The 20,767-nt window shown below is 41.8% G+C and overlaps 1 protein-coding gene and 1 long non-coding RNA gene across 17 annotated transcripts in view; one reads left to right on the top strand and one right to left on the bottom strand.

Annotated features, from left to right (window-relative positions):
• The window catches only part of KIF21A (kinesin family member 21A), a 99,198-nt gene that overhangs the window by 41,851 nt on the left and 36,580 nt on the right, over positions 1 to 20,767 (top strand). For 8 of the 16 annotated variants that reach the window (XM_083701277.1, XM_083701273.1, XM_083701284.1 and 5 more), the window contains exons 8-15: positions 2,908 to 3,103; positions 4,440 to 4,629; positions 6,285 to 6,348; positions 7,787 to 7,990; positions 12,985 to 13,023; positions 18,430 to 18,517; positions 19,322 to 19,439; positions 19,928 to 20,116. In XM_083701277.1, the coding sequence (XP_083557403.1) occupies positions 2,908 to 3,103; positions 4,440 to 4,629; positions 6,285 to 6,348; positions 7,787 to 7,990; positions 12,985 to 13,023; positions 18,430 to 18,517; positions 19,322 to 19,439; positions 19,928 to 20,116 (1,088 nt within the window). The remainder of the gene's footprint in view (positions 1 to 2,907; positions 3,104 to 4,439; positions 4,630 to 6,284; positions 6,349 to 7,786; positions 7,991 to 12,984; positions 13,024 to 18,429; positions 18,518 to 19,321; positions 19,440 to 19,927; positions 20,117 to 20,767) is intronic. The other 8 variants (XM_083701279.1, XM_083701276.1, XM_083701286.1 and 5 more) reach the window with 1 other exon arrangement.
• LOC310826602 lies at positions 10,272 to 17,112 on the bottom strand. Its single transcript, XR_014555880.1, has 2 exons — positions 14,281 to 17,112; positions 10,272 to 13,906 (listed from the first exon to the last, which is right to left on the bottom strand). It is a non-coding gene; the product is annotated as an uncharacterized lncRNA (long non-coding RNA).

Here is a 20,767-nt window from a genome sequence, read left to right as displayed (position 1 = left end):
GGAATACTTACTTAGACCCCTTTTAGAGAGACAGTAATGCAGTTAAGCTTCATTTGGATGAAAGCTTAAGGGAGTGGTTTTCCAGTAAAGGCTTCAAAAACAAGGCCATTTAGAAGTCAAGAGTTTCCTTGAATTTGTTGTGCTGTAGAACTCTTAACACTTGCAACTTAATGAGAGAATGTGCAGTTGAGAATCCTCAACTCGGCCAGTTTATTAAAGAGTTAGTAAGCTTTGCCACGGGACTCGGGTGACACTGTGGGTTAAACCACAGAGCCTGGGACTTGCCGATCAGAAGGTCGGCTGTTCGAATCCCCGCGACGGGGTGAGCTCCCATTGCTCGGTTCCTGCTCCTGCCCACCTAGCAGTTCGGAAGCACATCAAAATGCAAGTAGATAAATAGGTACCACTCCTGCGGGAAGGTAAACGGCATTTCCATGAGCTGCTCTGGTTCACCAGAAGAGGCTTAGTCATGCTGGCCACATGACCCGGAAGCTGTACGCCGGTTCCCTTGGCCAATAAAGCGAGATGAGCGCTGCAACCCCAGAGTCGGTCACGACTGGACCTTTACCTTAAGCTTTGCCACAGCGACAGCACTGGGATTCTCCTATGGGAATACCTGCTGTATACTTTTTTCCTTAATTTTGATCCCATCCTCCCATTACATCCTCCTGCAACATCCAGATTCTTTACCATTTTGGTTGCCCTCCTCTGCACATGTTCCAGCTTGTCAATGGTCTTCTGCCCAGAACTGGACATAGTAATGCAGGTGTGGTCTGACCAAGGCAGAAGAGAGCAGGGCTCTTCACTTCCCTTAATAGGGACACTATACTTCTGTTGATGCAGCCATGCCCCTACACAGCCATGCCCCTTCTGATACTGTACAATAATCTTACAGTTGTGCAGTAATAACAATTAGGGGTACATTGCAACATTCAGTGCTGATCTGTGTGTTGCTTTTCAGCTAGATCTGCTGTTTTCTGTGCACATACATGGGCAAATGATTTGTAGTATCTTCTTTCAGATAGTGTTTTCCATTAGGTTCCATTGGATGTAACAGAACTTGCAAACCATTATCTTGAAACTGAAGCTCCCTTGTGCTTTCACTGTTCTTAATTGCTTAGTTTTGGAGCATATAGTGGCTTAAAAGCTCCCCTTTCATGCTCATCGGGTCACTCTCGGATTTGCAGATGAGAGGTCCTGCTGCAGAAATATTAACAGGTCCCCACTATCGCTACACACCACTGATTTTGCAAGCAGCCTCCTGCCTGTTCAATCTTTGGCTCTAACCCAATGGCTCCAGTGAAGTGAAACTATGCACATGCTTCTGATTTCATATTTTTCCACTGTAGCCACTGAAAGAACAAGCGGCTTTTGAAAGATGGTTGTTCAGTTCAGCAGTGCAAGTGCCTTTGGCGGACATGGAAATAAGTACACTGCTGTGCTAAACCTTATTCATGCATCTAAATCTGCTGAATATTGACCACATTCTATTGGTATACACTGCAAAGAAGCCTAATCTAAAATAACCCTCAGACGTACTACTGTATTCAGAATACAAATAAGCATTGACGTTCTAGTAGCCTATTTGATTATTATTTTTTAAAATATAAATGCAGAGTGAAAATATTTAAAGTAAAGGCAGGAAAGCAGCTTCTGTTTCAGAGATTGTAACTTGCAATAAGACAAATTCATGGTGTTGTGTAAATACAGATGGGTAACAATTTTCATTCATTCCTTAGTTAAGCTATAGTATATTTTTGCTGGAGAGGAGGGTGGAGGATGTTGGGAAAGGTCACAACTTACTATTCAGTGATAGGGACAAAATGAATTGCAGTGTAAGCAAAAAATAAAAATCAGAGAGCCGTAATAGCAGGCGGGGGGCGGCAGGGGGACTAGAACAAACAAAAGATCCTGTGGAAACGTATTGGTGACTAATTCCACAAGGTGGCATTTCCACACATAATTATGCACTTTCATTTAGATGCTTTGTAATCTGCTACTAAAATCAGAGAGCATTTTAATAGTCAGCACTTCGGATTATGTACAAAACGACATAATATTATGCTTGTGTTTTGTTCTCAGCCCAGTTAAGGTTCTAAGAGTTAACCCACTACTGCCCATATGGTGTTTTGCTGAGTACCGTATTTTTTTCTCTATAAGATTCACTTTTTCCCTCCTAAAAAGTAAGGGGAAATGTGTGTGTGTCTTATGGAGCGAATGCAGGCTGCGCAGCTATCCCAGAAGCCAGAACAGCAAAAGGGGTTGCTGCTTTCACTGCGTAGCGATTCCTCTTGCTGTTCTGGCTTCTGAGATTCAGAATATTTTTTTCTTGTTTTCCTCCTCCAAAAACTAGGTGCGTCTTGTGGTCTGGTGCGTCTTATAGAGCGAAAAATACGGTATATTCACTTCATTGCTTGGGGATCTTGCAGACATGCCTGTGTTTAAAATATTTTGATAGGATCAAATAAGTGCGCAGGCCTTCAGAGTAGTGTTACAAGATACAGCTGTACTTCCAGCAGCTTCTATAAAGAAACAAAAATAGGTCAGTTTTGGTCTTCTGCCCGAGATGAAATTCATCAGCTGATACACTCGTGACTTTCATTTTGTTTTGTGCAGCTGTGTTCACCATTGTGCCTTGTTAAAATGGTGCAAGCTGCAACTTTAATTTATTTATTCATTTAGAAAGAACTTTCCCCCCATGTATTATTAGTAAGGTGCAAATAATTTCTGGATACATTTCACATACCTTTGGTTGGGAACAATAAAAACAGTTTTGCTTGGTTTTAAAGCTCTGATGAAGCATGTTAGTGCATTCATCGTCTTTTGTTTATATGTAGCAGCGGCACACAGTGCTACCCTTGCTTTTTTGCTTCCGTTGATAAAACATGAACTGTTTTTAACCTGCAGCCAAACTGTCATGATCGCCTGCGTAAGCCCCTCAGATAGAGATTTCATGGAAACCTTGAACACTTTGAAGTATGCCAACCGGGCACGAAATATCAAGAACAAGGTGATGGTTAATCAGGACAGGGCTAGCCAGCAGATTAATGCTCTGCGGAGTGAGATCACGCGACTCCAGATGGAACTCATGGAGTATAAAACGGTAATGCTCATTATAATGTTTTCCTCAGTAGTCCTTGGCTGCCACATTAAACCATTTTGCATGTCCAGGTTTGCTCCTCCTCTTCACCTCCCTCCATGGTAAAGAGAGGCATGTGTTCCTCATATAATTGATTTTTTAAAAAATAAAAAACCCCATATGCTTCAGAGTGGGACAAATGGGTACTTGGTTGCCATCAGCAAAGTTTAGTTTACATTCTGGAAACTCCAATGTTTCCTGTAAGCCAGATAAGCTAATTCATATCAGTTTCTGCTAGCTCCAGACACCTAAGTAGCCATTTCCTAACAGACAGAGCTTGTGACTCTTTCCAACTGCAGGTCCACACTGTCCTTTCTGCTGTTGGCAAAAACCTGATTAAAAATATCAGGTTTGCAGGGATATGCTTCGCAAGCCAGTGAAATAAGAACAACACAGGGGAGAGAGTGAATCCTGCTGTTGCTATTATTATGCAAATATTTTGTCTCCGAAAATCATAAATCATGCATAGCCAAACTTGGCCCTCCAGATGCTTTGGGACTACAATTCCCATCATCCCTGACAACTGGTCCTGTTAGCTAGGGATGATGGGAGTTGTAGTCCCCAAACATCTGGAGGGCCAAGTTTGGCCATGCCTGTCATAAATGATCTGGCACTCCCACCACATATGTAATAAACAGTGGTACCTCGGGTTACAAACACTTCGGGTTACAGATTCCGCTAACCCGGAAGTAGTACCTCGGGTAAAGAACTTTAACTCAGGATGAGAACAGAAATCGTGCAGCAGCCGATTGGTGGCAGCAGGAGGCTCCATTAGCTAAAGTGGTACCTCAGGTTAAGAACAGTTTCAGGTTAAGAATGGACCTCCAGAACGAATTAAGTTCGTAACCAGAGGTACCACTGTATGTGCATTTGTGGCACATTTGAAACCAGGAACTTCTCGGTAGATTTTATGTAACCTGGCCAGAATTAAGGACCAGAGTAGCAACAGTTTATACTAAACCCTCTTGCTGATAAACTTATTGGAGACCTTCTCACAGCGCCCCAAATCTTGACTCATTTCTGCTCAGAAATTCTAAAATCCAGGACTTGTATCTGATGTAGTGCTTTAATAAGTGTAAGGATTCACTTTTGTGCAGCAGAGCTCACTCTCTCCTTCCCCCACTTCCTTCTAAATCTGTTCCAGTGGTTCCCCAACCTCTGTAGCAGAATTGGGGATGGAGGGCACAAGCACAAATCCTTCCACTAATGGGTTTCTTTTTCACCCCGCTCTAGCCATCAAGTCATCTTACTGAGATCCATTAACAATGTGTAATTTGTAGTTGTCTTTATCATCTGTTAGGGCAAAAGGATTATTGATGAGGAAGGTATGGAAAGCGTTAATGACATGTTTCATGAAAATGCCATGCTGCAAACAGAAAACAACAACCTCCGAGTCAGGATAAAGGCAATGCAAGAGACTATTGATGCACTGAGAGCCCGAATCACACAGCTTGTGAGTGATCAGGCCAACCAGGTCCTGGCCAGAGCAGGTACTGTGTACTCTTCTCACTGAAAAATCTGTCTACAAAGGTTCTTGGCATTGTTCACCTCCTTGTTTCACAAGTATAGGGGCTTCCTCAAGTTAGTAATGCACAGAGGCAGAGGGAGTGCAGACTTCAGGTTTGTGAGATCTACTAGTTTGGTGTGTGTGTGTGTGTGTGTTTTACTGGAACCCAAAGGTTTGTCAAGGGACGCGGGTGGCGCTGTGGGTTAAACCACAGAGCCTAGGACTTGCCGATCAGAAGGTCAGCGGTTCGAATCCGCGCGACGGGGTGAGCTCCCATTGCTCGGTCCCGGCTCCTTCCCACCTAGCAGTTTGAAAGCACGTCAAAGTGCAAGTAGATAAATAGGTACCACTCTGGTGGGAAGGTAAACGGCGTTTTCGTGCGCTGCTCTGGTTCACCAGAAAGCAACTTAGTCATGCTGGCCACATGACCCGGAAGCTGTACGCCGGCTCCCTCGGCCAATAAAGCGAGATGAGCGCCGCAACCCCAGAGTCGGTCACGACTGGACCTAATGGTCAGGGGTCCCTTTACCTTTACCTAAAGGTTTGTCAACTAAAACTAGGTGCAAATAAATGCAGCTACAATTAAAGAACAGGGGATGCCTGAGCACAATTTGAACTATGAAATTTATTTTCACTACCAGAATTGAACTAAGAACAAAACATACGTATGCCGGTATTTCATTATATATTTTACACACACACACACACTAATTGATTTTATAGCTGCAAACTGCTTAGAAGCTGTTTTGGCATATAAATGGCATAAACAAGTAAACAAAAAAAACCTCACACAAAAGTCTTCATTTCAGCAGCATAATTTAAATGTAAAATGTTGCTTTGTTTGTTGCTATTGTTAATCAAGAGAGAATTGGAAACCCTTTCCAATCTCCTGCAAATTGCCCAGGGATCCCCAGTGGATCCCTATCTACATTCTGCCCATTCCCAAAAATAGATAATTTGAGTAAACCTGAACTGTTCCCCCCCCCCTGTACATTCTGCGAACTAAGCCTTTCTTGTACACATTCAGTAATAATGTTAATCATAATTTATTATTTCTACCCTGCCCATCTGGCTGCGTTTCCCCAGCCACTCTGGGCAGCTTCCATCAGAAGGTTAAAAATACATTAAAATATTTGTCATTAAAAACTTCCTTAAACAGGGCTGCCTTCAGATGTCTTCTAAACGTCAGATAGTTGTTTATTTCTTTGACATCTGATGGGAGGGCGTTCCACAGAGTGGGCACCACTACCAAGAAGGCCCTCTGCCTGGTTCCCTGTAACTTACCACTGATTTGTCTACATAAATCCATATTTCCTGTGAACCCCTTGGCACAGGGCTGGCCCAATACATTTTGGGAGTGAAGATCTACATCAGGAACAAGGGGAGAGTGCAGCAACGGAAACAGCAGGCAATGCATTCCTTGGAAGCTGGTTCTGCTGCCCCTGTGGATTGTGCCGCCTGAGGCGTCATCTCACCTTGCCTCATGGGTGGGCCAGCCCTCCCTTGCCAAACTGCCTGTGGAGATTTAATTTCCCCTTCTGAATATTAAATGCTGGTCCCCATGCAATCCTGATAACAACATTTTGTGTCTGTCTGCCAGTCTAAGAAACACTAATATTGCTTGTTGTCTTTTTAAAGGAGAAGGTAATGAAGAAATCAGCAACATGATTCATAACTACATCAAGGAAATTGAGGATCTCAGGTATTGTTCATTTGACATCTTTTGTGATTTTGTCGCGCTTGTGTTTTCCCCCTAGAATGTAGAATCTATGTGTAGCTCTACCAGTTTATGTGGTTAAAATGTAGTGTCTATATGTGTAACGTGGTAGGACGTGGCAGCACACACCATGGCTCTAAAAAGCATTGTTCTTCATGCCAAGGTTATTTCTAATCACCCTGAACAGCAGTTGTCCAATAATTAAATAGCTGACTTTCTAGAAAGTATAATTAGAACAGAACATTATCAGTTCCTGTATTTGAGCTGCATTAAAGTGCATTCACGTAGCTCTGTGAGCATTTTCCATCGGATCTTTAGTTAATCTGTGTTTGGTATCAGAGTGGGACACACCAAAGGACCCCCCCCTTTTTTTTTGGCCTTATTCTTACTGCTAGTGAGTGTGTGACCTTGCTTGGAAATGATAGACCATGATTTAGCGGTCTGTGAATGTAGCTGCTCATGTGCTCATACGTCCCCTTTCCTCATTTAGTATGGCCTCAAGGAGAAGGATAGAAGCTTTTGATTCCATTTTTAGCTAACCACAGTTAGCACTGAGTTCAAACTTAGACAAACTGTGGTTAGTTGACTATTGGTTTACTGAACTGAGAAAATTTCAAATCAAGATTTATGACATTGGCTTGTTTCAGTAGCCTTCAGCTAAGACGGAGAACCATATTTGAGCATTATATCTGAAGCAGATCACATGCACCTATAAATGTATTCCCTTATTGCCCACTCTATGAATCTAATGAAAGCTGTTGGTAGAGACTCTTAATCTCAGGGTTGTAGGTTGGGGCCCCACGTTGGGCAAAAGATTTCTGCATTGCAAGGGATTGGATTAGATGATACTTGTGGTCCCTGCCAGCTCTACAAGTCTATGATTCCATGAAATCAGCTTATTAGTCTTTAGGTTGTGTTGTTGCTGCTGTAATACATTAGCAAGGAAGTACATTGGTACAAGGTGCTTAAACATCACTTGTGAAAACATCTGGCATTAATATAATATTGCTTACATATGGCACCCCAGGAACCCATTTTAGTATAGTGGTACCTCAGGTTACATATGCTTCAGGTTACATACACTTCAGGTTACAGACTCCGCTAACCCAGAAATAGTACCTCGGGTTAAGAACTTTGCTTCAGGATGAGAACAGAAATTGTGCTTTGGTGGCACGGCTGCAGTGGGAGGCCCCATTAGCTAAAGTGGTGCTTCAGGTTAAGAACAGTTTCAGATTAAGAACGGACTTCCGGAACAAATTAAGTACTTAACCCGAGGTACCACTGTATCTTTATTTTTATTTTTAAAATGTTTGTATGAAGCAGTTGGCTAGAACCTTGAATATTCTTTTAGAAACATATTTAACAAAAATGTATACTGACATTTTCTGTTTCTGCTTTCATTTCTACAATTTTATGTGCCCAGGGCAAAACTACTGGAAAGTGAGGCAGTGAATGAAAACCTTCGGCGCAACTTGTCGAGAGCCTCAACGAGGTCAACGTACTTTGGTGGCCCCTCTGCGTTTTCTGCTTCGATGCTTCCCTCTGATAAAGAGACAATTGAGATTATTGACTTAGCGAAAAAAGACTTGGAAAAACTGAAGAAAAAAGAAAAGAAGAAGAAAAAGAGGTACCATTTAAAACTACGTTTGCAAAGAATGCTGTCTGTTTTAACCAGGGAATGGTTAATTGTGAGATGAAGAAAAGTCCCCCTTTGGGCACTTGACTGCAATAACTGCCACATAAATCCTGCACACAACCACGTCTTCAGCTCTACAGTCTGCAGCTATGGCCTGGTTTGCATGTAATGTTGAACCTTGGTTAACACTACATACGCAAGCTAAAATGAGTCTGAGCATAGCGTTGGGCTTGTTTGCTCTCATCTCCCCTTCTTCTCCCATGCAGCTGGGAGAATGACTTTTCTAGTGTTTAGCTTCACTTCAAAGAATTCTGGCATGTTATGTACAAACCCACGATGGTTTGAAGCAAACCCTGGTTAACGTCTAAACATTGATGCAGGTGGCGCTGTGGGTTAAACCACAGAGCCTAGGACTTGCCGATCAGAAGGTCAGTGGTTCGAATCCCCGCGATGGGGTGAGCTCCCGTTCCTCCGTCCCAGCTCCTGCCAACCTAGCAGTTTGAAAGCACGTCAAAGTGCAAGTAGATAAATAGGTATCGCTCCGGTGGGAAGGTAAATGGCGTTTCCGTGTCCTGCTCTGGTTCGTCAGAAGCGACTTAGTCATGTTCGCCACATGACCTGGAAGTTGTACGCCGGCTCCCTCGGCCAATAAAGCGAGATGAGCGTCGCAACCCCAGAGTCGGTCACGACTGGACCTAATGGTCAGGGGTCCCTTTACCTTTTTATGTACAAACCCACGATGGTTTGAAGCAAACCCTGGTTAACATTTAAACAAGATAACATCAGGCCATGGGTTGTGAAACTGGTTTGTTAAACTAAGCAGAGTTCATTTTAAACGACAACCTTTTGTTCATACATTACAGTAAGCTAGGATTGTTTGAAGGGAAACTAAGTATGTGCAAACCTGAAGCTTTTGTCAGGCTCATTCTATATTGTGCATGTAGTGCCAAATCATGGTTTAGTGTTGCATGTGAACGAGCTCAGTGGATTATGTACATATTCTTACTTGGTATAGAAAACTGAGCTATGAATGTTTTGGAAGCTCCAGTTAAAAATAAAAGTTCTACTAGGTATAGTGGAGTTGCTTAATTTGAAAGACACATATAGCAACCAATGAGATTTACATTGGTTATTGTTAAAATGCCTTGTTTTTCTTTCTTCATATCCAGCCTATGCCTGACTTGCAACATCACTGTATTTCCATCCTCCCTTTGATTTCCCCCCTTAACTTCTAATCCTCCAAAATCTTCCATCAACCACTAGATTGTTTTAGGCTGTGTTAATAAGTAAAACAATGAACCAGTAACTATAAGCAGTTTCCCTACAAGTAGACAGTTGTCCTTCATTTCCTATTTAATGACACTTACATTGTGTCTTATCTATGTGTAACAAACTTACAGTGAAACAAATACATCAGAGCAAATACATTCATTTTCTGTTTGATTATGAGTGTATACTGCTTGCTAACTGGCTGGTTTTTTTGTTGGCTAAATATAAAATATAACAGCCGGTTGCTGTGGAAGTAGCAACCTAAGATGAAGACCTTATTGAGAGGTCTTCTCTCAAATACGGTGATTATATCTAGAAGGTATCCTAAACTGCGTCATTAGTCTCTCTATGTGCCTTGGCCATTTTCTTCTGTAGCCTGGAAACAGATCTAAACCCCAGAGCTTCATTTGAATGACATAGTTTTACATGACTGAAGATGAGCCATTTAAACCTGCTTTTCATCTAATTCATAATCATTATCAACTTTTGATTGAAAATCCTCAGTGTCTTTAATTCCCCTCCTCCCCCTTATAATGGTAACTGAGAAAAGATAGACTTTGTTAGTTTTGAGTTAAATCTAATTCTCAGGTCAAGTTCACAAGACTTGACAGCTCTGCATAAGTGCATAAGGATAACTGAACTAGGAAGTTGTGTCAGAAAAGCACAATTTACATGTAGCCCAGTTTTGTATTTTAGTATTGTGACCGTGTCTCTGAGATACAGAGCAAAATCGTTGTGCCTGCCACCTCATCGCTGAACTTTGATGTATGGCTGCAGTTTCAGGCTTCCCCTTGAAGAAACATAGATGCCCTTGGAAACATATCAGTTTTTTCCCCAGTAATAAGATTTGCATGATCTGAAAAGGCCTCTTGTTCACTACAAACACTATGTTCCTAAAACATGTTGTGATGCTGGGTTCTGAAGTACTCAACTACCCTGATATCTGTTGGAACTCTGCCTAGAATGTAAGGTCCAACAAATTTCTCAGTTGCCTCGCTCACAATTTCATTTTCCAGAAGGTGGAAGAAGCAATAAGGGGGGTTATCTGTCTTGGACCTGGTCCTCACCAACAGGGAGGAACTGATTGGCAAAGTGAAAGTACAGGGAACCTTGGGTGCAAGTGATCATGTTTTCTTGAGTTTCATTATACAGAAGCAAGGGGAAATGGAGTGTAGTTGGACGTGCACTCTGGACTTTAACAAGGCTGCTTTCAAAAAATCCAGTGGTCAGAGAAAAAGAGGTGGACAGACAAACCACAAAAGCACAAGGCTGGGGTGGCGTGAAAGGAAAGGTTTGCAATGCAGAGGAAAACCAATTTACTTCCCTAATGGTTTGGAGTGGAGAACATCTAGCCTTCAGGCCAATCTTGGACTGCCAGAGAGTCTCGTTTGGCCTATGAGGCCATTTCCTTCAAACCATAGCCACCTGTCAGTCAGCAGGGAACAGGCGCTCACAGCCAAAACAGTTAGTGGGGGGTGAAAATCTCAGTTTGGCTGTGTCCCAATTGTGGTCTACAGAAGTGGTCTACAGAATGCAGGGGTCTTTCTCCATCAGCTGATGGGCAGGAAGTGGGGAGAAGGAAGTGCGTTGCTAGTCATACGCTTGGCACTTCTTAAAAGTGATGAGCGTAGAACTGGCATCTCCACTTGTGCTGCAGTTCCCAAAACCCAGCTGCCAGTCATAATGATGTCATGTGATTGATAGGTGAGATTGAAAAGGTCGCCTATGCTTGCTGTCGTCTGGACATGCATTTCTGCAGTATTTGTACTCTTCTTTTTCCTAAGGTTGTTTGTCGTAATTTCTCAAAATCACGGTAAAAGTTGTCTAGAGAGCAATGGAAATAATAATAATAAAATAATAAGTTATTATTTATACCCTGCCCATCTGGCTGGGTTTCCCCATCCACTCTGGGTGGCTTCCAACAAAATATTAAAATACAGTAGTCCTTCAGATATTAAAAGCTTCCCTAAACAGGGCTGCCTTCAGATGTCTCCTGAAAGTCTGGTAGTTGTTTTTTCCTTTGACATCTGGTGGGAGGGTGTCCACAGGGCGGGCGCCACCACCGAGAAGGCCCTCTGCCTGGTTCCCTGTAACTTCGCTTCTTGCAGTGAGGGAACCGCCAGAAGGCCTTCGGAGCTAGACCTCAGGCAGAACGATGGGGGTGGAGATGCTCCTTGAGGTATACTGGACTGAGGCCATTTAGGGCTTTAAAGGTCAGCACCAACACTTTGAATTGTGCTCGGAAAGAGTTTTAGCAACCTGCTTTTAAAAATATTTAGCCAGAAATAAGAGGTTTTTTACACTGCAAGTTAAAATGATACTGTAAATGTTTAGAGCTTAATGAGTTTTGGAAGATTCTTCCAAAATACCTATATCTTTCTCAGCTAAGGTATTAAAAAATTGCGCATTGTTATCATTCGCTATTGCATATTCCATTATATTCTCCATTTCAAGTTGGTCTATAATTTCAGTCCCATATTAAGATTTCAGCAGTCTCAACCTTAATCATGCACATAGGATGCTAGGATGCCTACATCTAATGCAGAAAAAATTCACCTTTTCATTTCTTCTGAGATGTGTTTTTCGTTTTTCTAACAAGCACTAATGGTCATATTTTGAATTCTAAAAAATTTATCTCTGCATTACAACGATGTAAAGAGTTGGGGGGGGGGGTTCAGAATGCACGGTGGAATAAGTTTTTAAAGTGTGTGTGTTTCAAAATCTTAGGGCTCAATTTTTTTCAGCTGGGTAGTCAGTCGTCCGTTCTCATAATATGGCTTAAGCACAGCACTTCCTGAAACTGAAAACACGTGTAACATGTCCATTAACTAAGTTTTCCTGCAGAAGGAAATGTCCAGTTTGCAAACCGTTATAACCCCCCGCCAAATATGATAAAATTGTCCTTTTTTTAAAAAAAAAAAACAGCCCAAAGGAAAACGCCAAACAAAATAACTATATGTAGGCCATTTAGTCTGCTCTTCCTCCAAAGAACTTTGAAAAAACTCGCAGCTAAAGGATAAAGTTTCACTACTAAAGCTGATTGTGTGCCTTCAGGAGGCAATTGTGATAGGAGCAAAGAAGCCAGCTTGTTTGGCAGTAAGTGATGGTAGTAAATGTTTTCCTCCTATTGAAAATGCATGGATAGATGCATCACGCCTAGGAAGCCTTCCTGTGCAGATTATGTTCATTTCAGTGGGACCTGCACAGGAAACCTTCCCTGTATGCAGGATGTGTTCTGTTTTCTACCAATTTTCCAGCTATCGTTCCCTCTATATCCAATATTCAAGCTGTTAAGTTCTGCCTCCACCCACAAACAAGAGAAAGTTAGCAGCAGGCTTGGGAAAACCCAATTGTTTTCAGGAATACAAAATAGGTTTAGGCCACAGAATGCTGAATGAATGTTTCCGGAGGGACGGAAAACAGTGGGGGACAGACAAGGTGCATGGAATGTAGCGTATGGAGTCCTGAACAGGGAGGCCTCTGCGCTGCAACATCTTGTTGCAGGGTCCCCGTTTGTGAAGAATGTATTGCCTTTTTACAACTTGTGATTTTTTGACAGTGTATTTTTCCTTTTAAAAGAAAAAAAGAAAGCCATTTGAAATCCACAAGCTCATGTGTCATCTTTTCTTAACCTTCTTGTTGCTCTCGCTTTTCACTGTCTGGTTTGTCCTTCATTGGCTTGGCCCTTCCAATACTGTACCCTCCTGCTTTTGAAGGCTGCAGAAACTCGAGGAAAGCAGTCAAGAAGAAAGAAGGTTGGAATGTTTCACAGGTTTTTAATTAAAATGTCATTTTTTAAAAAAACAAGCAAACCACAAACTATGCCACATAGATCTAACCCTAGAATTTAATCACATGGTTGTGGTTTTTATTTTTTATTGCAAGACTAATTCCCCTCTCTGTTACACACACACTGCTAGCACATAAAACACTGACGCATATACCTTGGTTTAAAGTTAACCAGAGCAGTTTAAAGGGGCTGGGTGTAAACTAGAACCCATTTCAAAATACCCATTGTTGAGATCAATGCATAATCTGGAGACAAATGTCATTGTTTCTATATTCAACCGATTTTCCTAACAGCGGCCCAATTCAATTGAAAAGTGGATCAGTAAACCACAGCATATGCAGTAACTCTAGAGTATAACTATTTTAACTTCAATTTTCATTCTGGCTCAGATTCAGTGAATTGGGTTATGCCAGACTTCCTTTACATATCTACTTTAAGGCAAAGCAGAGCTTCTTGAACCATGTAAGGCAAGGATACTGGTTGGCTTAGGTCCAGAGCGGTACTAATAATTCCACTGATAATTATAAATACTTATCAAGATGCAAAAGAAATATGAACGCAATTAAGATATAGCCTATAACTTTTTTATTTTAAAAAAATTAATAAAACTAACAACAAAGAGAGAGGATTCCCAAGGATAGCACTTTGCCTTTTATACCTACCTAGAATCAGAATTGGAAGGGACCCTGATTTCTAGCCTAACCCCCTGCAATGCAAAAAGTGCACATCTTCCGAAATACTTCACTTCTTTCCTAAACCTAGACCCAAACCTTCTTTCTTAAGCCTAAATGCTGCAGGTTTTTAGTTTTTGTTTTTTTAAAAGTTCATAAGCAAAGGTTAATGGTAATCTAACCTTAAAATGGGACGCAGGTGGCGCTGTGGGTTAAAGCCTCAGCACCTAGGACTTGCCGATTGAAAGGTCGGCGGTTCGAATCCCTGCGGCGGGGTGCGCTCCCGCTGCTCGGTCCCAGCGCCTGCCAACCTAGCAGTTCGAAAGCACCTCCGGGTGCAAGTAGATAAATAGGGACCGCTTACCAGCGGGAAGGTAAACGGCGTTTCCGTGTGCGGCTCTGGCTCGCCAGAGCAGCGATGTCACGCTGGCCACGTGACCCGGAAGTGTCTTCGGACAGCGCTGGCCCCTGGCCTCTTAAGTGAGATGGGCGCACAACCCCAGAGTCTGTCAAGACTGGCCCGTACGGGCAGGGGTACCTTTACCTTTTACCTTTAACCTTAAAATCTGCTCTGCTAAAATTGTAATCTGTGTTCCATAGGTGTGTGCTTTGCTAGCTGTCAGTGGCTACTGACCGCGATGGCTGTGTTATATTCCGCCCCCCCCCCCGAATATTAGATGGGGAGAGGGCTGTTCCACTCAAGTCCTGGTTGGTCGCTGTGTGGACATGATTCCAGACTTGATGGGCCTTTGTCCTGCTCTTATCTGTCCACTGCCAACAGTGGCCTTCAGAGATTATTTCCCCTATTTTGCAATTTGAAATAGATGAAGAATAGAGTAAGAGGGTAGGATGATTGCTAGACATCCCAGGGCCTTCAGTCCAAAATGTAAAAAAAAATAAAAAATAAAAAATTGAGAAGCTTTGGGGGAATAATATCTTAAGGATGAGTAGGGTGATGTCATTGGTGGAGTAACTGTTTGTCAAGCCAGGATGAAATCAGACGAGCACATCAGTTGTGCAAAACTAACTAATGGGATGCGGGTGGCGCTGTGGTCTAAACCACTGAGCCTAGGTCTTGCTGATCAGAAGGTCGGCGGTTCAAATCTGTGTGACGGGGTGAGCTCCCATTGCTCGGTCCCTGCTCCTGCCAACCTAGCAGTTCGAAAGCACGTCAAGTGCAAGTAGATAAATAGGTACCACTCTGGCGGGAAGGTAAACGGTGTTTCCGTGCGCTGCTCTGGTTTGCCAGAAGCGGCTTAGTCATGCTGGCCACATGACCTGGAAGCTGTCTGCGGACAAACGCCGGCCTCTTCGGCCAGTAAAGCAAGATGCAACCCCAGAGTCATCCGCGACTGGACCTAACGGTCAGGGGTCCCTTTACCTTTACCCATGTCTAATGAGAAGTAAGTCCTATTGAATTCAGGATTGTGGGGTTAGGATTAGGTTAGCCAGAGTGTGTACATTGGGAATAACTAGCTTTGCAGTCAGTTTTGCAATCTAGCTTCAGGAGCGAAGGGAGTCATTATGGGATTGGGGCTTCCTGGAAAGCCAATCTGTTCCCAGGATGCATTAGGCATGGGATTTCTTGTAAAGTATTAATGATCTTGAGTATAGAGCGTGAGTCAACTGTGAACTCACGTTTTACAAGAGCATTGATTCAAGTTCAAAGGATTGCAAGGACGATCTTAACATACCAAGAAGCGGGCGGACCAAGATGACTGTGTGGATTATTAATACACCGTAGAGGGGAGAACATTGGAAGCATGTGAATGGGAGAAGAAAAGGCTATAAGCCACCCGTTCATCTGTTTAGGTCTGGGAATCTAAAGGATAACAGCTGTGGCAGCAAAGCATCTCACTTGCCTTTTAGCACAGATGGGCTCCATGGAAATTGCCTGGAAAAAACTTCGTACGGGAGCTCCATGCAGCTAGTGTCACTTTTTAAAAAGACACTTGCCCCTCTTCCTCTTGTGTCACTAGAAATAGTCACATTGGGAAAGAAGGTATTAAGAAAGGGTGGCTTTCAGATGAGACCAAGAAAGGCTCAGTGCTTAGGTTTAGCATTTGATTGGCTGGTGACCTTGTTCTATCTGTTTGTTTTTCTCCATTGAATACATGAGCTTGCTAAATGTTGTAGATGTGTTTCTCGTCCTATACCAGCACCAATGGCTTATTTGCATTTTCTTTGCCCTTCGTTTTATGACCTCTGTTGTTTGCGGATCACATTTTTAGCTGTGCTTTACAATTATTTCCTCTTTACTACCCTATCGCATTAGAGAAGTCTGACAAAAAATTGTATTGTGTTAGATGTTATTTATTTACATTTCTTTTCATCCACTCCTGAAGACTCAAGATAGATAAAAAATAACATTATATATGTGTGGATGAATCTTCTTCTTCTTCTTCTTCTTCTTCTTCTTCTTCTTCTTCTTCTTCTTCATCATTGTTTTCAGTATTTAAATACTGCTCAATGGCCACAGTTCTTGTTAAGTTGTGGGAGAACATATCAGACAACACAGCGATTCTTCAAACAGCTCTTGTTTATTCACAGGCCAGAACAGAACTGAACTGTTCTGCCAGCTTGCTTATATAGAGCTCCACTAGAACGCAACAGTAACAGTAACAGTTATTTTCTATAACTATCCAATCACTGAACGTCACTTTTGATCCCTTATTTGCATATGTGGACCTGAATTATCTACAGTATCCCCCTGCTGACCCAGGGTGAGAACTTCAGTACATAACAGTTCTCAAGATGGTTTAGAAGCAAAAATAAATTAATACCACAGAACATGAAAATAAAATATAAAACAGAATACAAAGAGCAACAGAACAAACCCATACTAAGACCAATAGTGGATAATATGATTAATATAACAGATCTAAAAATATATATTTTAAATGTGTTAAGATTAAAAAGCCTGAGAAGATAACAGGCTTCTCCTTCTTTTATCATTATTGTTTTAAATTAAATTTATATCATACCCTTCCTTCTTCCCAAAGGAGCCCAGGGTGGCAAACAAACAAACAATAAAAAACTTAAAAGATTAAAAAAAAAAACACATTCTGGCGCAGATGCAGACTAGGAAAGATTTTTACTACAAGGTTTTTTAGCAGAGGAACTTTTTCAATAGATGCCTCTCGTTTTATAGGGGTACTCATAGAAGGACCTCTTAAGATAATCTTAGGGTCCTTGTATGTGTGAAGAGGCAATCCTTCATGTTAAGTTGTGGGTGAACATATCAGACGACACAGCGATTCTTCAAACAGCTCTTGTTTATTCACAAGCCAGGACAGAACTGAACTGAAGGGTTCAGTCAGCCTGCTTATATAGAGCTCCAGTACAATGTAACTGTAACATTTTTCTAAAACTATCCAATCACTGAACGTCACTTTCAATCCCTTATTTGCATAACTATCTACAGTATCTCCCTGCTGGCCCAGGGTGAGAACTTCAGCCCAGACTAGCACCAGCACCCTGAATTGGACCTGTAAACAGACTATAAGCCATAGCTTGTGACAAATGCGTGGCATAATATGCTTGCATTCACCAGTCAGTGTTAACTCTCTACTTTGTACCACCTGGAAGTCAAAGGCACACTGCATATTATATGTTGCAAATTGGAGATTATTGTAGTGTGGATAACTGTAATCAGGATATTTCTATTCAGAGAGTACAGGCGTGGGGAACCTGTTTGTGTTTTGTTTGGTAGCCCATAGTTTGCCCCACTACAGGGGAATTTGTCACCCAGCCTAGGACTGATGTTGGGGGATTGGCTCTGCACACCTTTTAAACTGGCCAAGCAAGGTTTGGGGGAGCCATCACACAAGCAGCTCATCTAAGATACATATGTGTGGGACAGCTAATTTGAAGAATCCATAAATTGCCTGGGGCCCATTCCTCCATGAATAAGGTTGCAAGCCAAAACACACTTGCAAGGGTGCTGTTGAACTCAGTGGGACTTATTTCTGGGTAAATACAGCTAGGATTTTCTTGCATTTGTTACAAACACACACACACACACACACACACACACACTTGCGAAACCTGCATCTCTTGACATGCTGTTTTGATGTTCCTTCTGCTCCTTAAATGATCTCCGTGGGTAGTACATAATCATTGTATGTACAGGTCTGTGATTTTAGGGATATTTTTCTGGCTTCTGCGGTTCCAGCTTATATATTACACCCAGCTTAACTCTAAGCTGCTCTGGCATGCTGTAGACCAGCCTTTGCCAACCTGCTGGCTCCAGATATTTCGGACTACAACTAGCTGGGGCTGTTGGGAGTTGTAGTCCAAAACATCAGGAGGGCACAAGGTTGGCAAAGGCTGGTTTTAGGCACTCTGCGGTTCTCCAGTGCCTTTCTGGTTGTCTGTCTGCAATGCTTTCCCTTTTCCCATTTGAACGTTACCATCCATTAACTTTTAGCTCCACTTCTGAATCTCCAGAATGCAACTTTGTGCACGATGGGGGAAACAGATGTTGGGATCTATGGTTCTCCTTGCCATTTCAAACCATTTGATCTGGCAAGAAGCCATGAAGCTAAAATGTTGAATACTGTGATGCCCCTTCCCTTTCACGTTCTCCTTTCAGTGAAGCACCAGGTTGTGGCTGGTGCTTTAGCCAGGTTATTGATTGAGGAGAGGGGAAGTAACCCCCTTCTTGTACTTTATGACCCCTTTTGTATTTCTTATCATAGTACTGTTAAAGAGGAGAGCACAGACAATGAGCAGGAGAAGAGGGACGAAAAGGGCGCTTCTGAAAGAGAGAATAATGAACTGGAAGCAGTAAGTATTGTGCTCTTGATATATTCTGTCATTTTTATTTTTTTTTTGCCTTTTCAAAAAAGTTTTATTGGTTTTCACAATATTATAAAAAACAACCAAACACACAAGACAAACAAACAAAACAAACATAGATCATAGCCTTATTGAAAATTACAGTTATTAACTTTGTTAAGTGACTTCCTCGCTTCCCCTTAGTTGAATTTCATTGCATGTCCTTTTAACGGTTTTCCAAATCCCAATTTTTATTAAATTTGACTTAAACATTAACATCCTTAAATCTTCACCTTATAGAATTAAACATATTACTTCATCACTTAACATAAATAAAATCCTAAGCCCATTAAGTATCTGCAAGCTATTTCCAGTTAATATATTCCGTCAGTATTAATAAAACTCTGCAAAGATTGTTCTGAAGTAACAACAAATGAAACTGATTTGTAAAAATGTTACATGGAAAAAATACAAGAGAGAGACATTACACATACTTCTGTAAATCAAGAAAATCTTTAATAATATATATATATATATTAATAAAACTCTTGCACTGCCTCCCTGCCGTTTTATGATTCAGAAAGGCAAAACTTGAAACGACAGAGAGAGGACATAAGTAAACTTCATAAGTAAATAGTAATTAAAGCACAGCAAACGCAACTAATTCTGTCACAGGTAGTCTTATAATAGTTGTGTATTCCAGCAGAATATTTAGTCAGTTATGAACTGGTTAAAGTTAAAATTGTCTTTGTACTTAAAATAGGTAATTTGTGGAGCAATTCCATTTTTATCCTCCTCCTTTTCTTACTTTAGGAAGAAGGTCAGGAGCTCAGTGACCGCGAAGATGACGAGGAAGATGACGAGGAAGATGAAGATGACATGGAAGTTGTGGGAAGCTCAGATGATTCCGATTCTGATTCTGATGAAAAAGGTGACACCAACTCCAATAATGTTACAGATTTTTGCAGCTGTTTATGCAGAGAACTCGTGCCATGTTTTCCGAGGACCTAAATGGGCATCTTTGGGTTAGGGGAAGCAGTGTGCAGGCTGCTGTTAGCAGCTCCGTACTGAGTTAAATTAGGGATGGGGAACTTCATGTTAAAGGCTAGTAATTTGAATGATTATTTCCAGGAAATACGTGTTGATGTAAGTATTTTTGAATGACTAGTCTAAGCATGTAATGGAGACATTTTGACATCTGCCAGACCTGGGATTTTTGCTTCAAAGTTCTAGTACTTACACTAAGCTGCTGTATTGGGAATGTACCATTGTTGCAAAAACCAGTGCATACCATGTTTGCTTAAATTGGCATCCTTTTATCGGGTTCTTTCCTAGTTTACATAACTTTTGCAGCTATAGAGGCTGATCAGCTACAGTGTTGCTTGTATTTATTTGGGTTGGTTTTTTTTTTAACTACAGCAAGCTATCAGGCAGACCTAGCAAACATCACATGTGAAATTGCCATAAAACAGAAGCTGATAGATGAACTGGAAAACAGCCAACGAAGACTTCAGACCTTAAAAAGACAATATGAAGAGAAGCTAATGATGCTACAACATAAGATTCGAGATACCCAACTTGAAAGAGATCAGGTGCTTCAAAATCTGGGTAAGAAGAATGCCGTTATGAAGCTGTTGTTTAGGCCACATTGAGAACTTAGTGAGGACATGCCAGCGTCAGTCATACTTATGACATGACTTCCGTATCATCTCAAAATGTAAAGTAAAGGTAAAGGACCCCTGATAGTTAAGTCCAGTCGCAGACGACTCTGGGGTTGCGGCGCTCATCTTGCTTTACTGGCCGAGGGAGCCAGTGTTTGTCCGCAGACAGTATTTCCGGGTCATGTGGCCAGCATGACTGAGCCACTTCTGGTGAACCAGAGCAGTTCATGGAAATGCCATTTACCTTCCCGCTGGAGCGGTACCTATTTATCTACTTGCACTTGATGTCCTTTTGAACTGCTAGGTTGGCAGGAGCAGGTACTGAGCAACGGGAGCTCACCCCATCATGTGGATTCAAACCGCTGACCTTCAAAATGTAGTGGGATACAAATTTTAAGAAAATAAGATGGCCAGTGTAATGACTCACTAGGAGACCTTGGTTCAAACTCCCACTGAATCAGTCACTTGCCCTCTCTCAATATAAGCCTAACATGGCTTAACGTCCCTCTAGCATCACTTAGAGCAGAGCTTTCCTAACTTTCCATGTTGGTGACACACTTTTTAGACATGCATCATTTCGTGACACAATAATTCAGTT

Source organism: Podarcis gaigeae (assembly GCF_964106915.1).
Source record: "Podarcis gaigeae genome assembly, chromosome: 10".
NCBI classification, from domain to species: Eukaryota; Metazoa; Chordata; class Lepidosauria; order Squamata; family Lacertidae; genus Podarcis; species Podarcis gaigeae.
The sequence above is the reverse complement of the archived record's forward strand: the minus strand, read 5'-3'. Positions and strand labels throughout refer to the sequence as shown.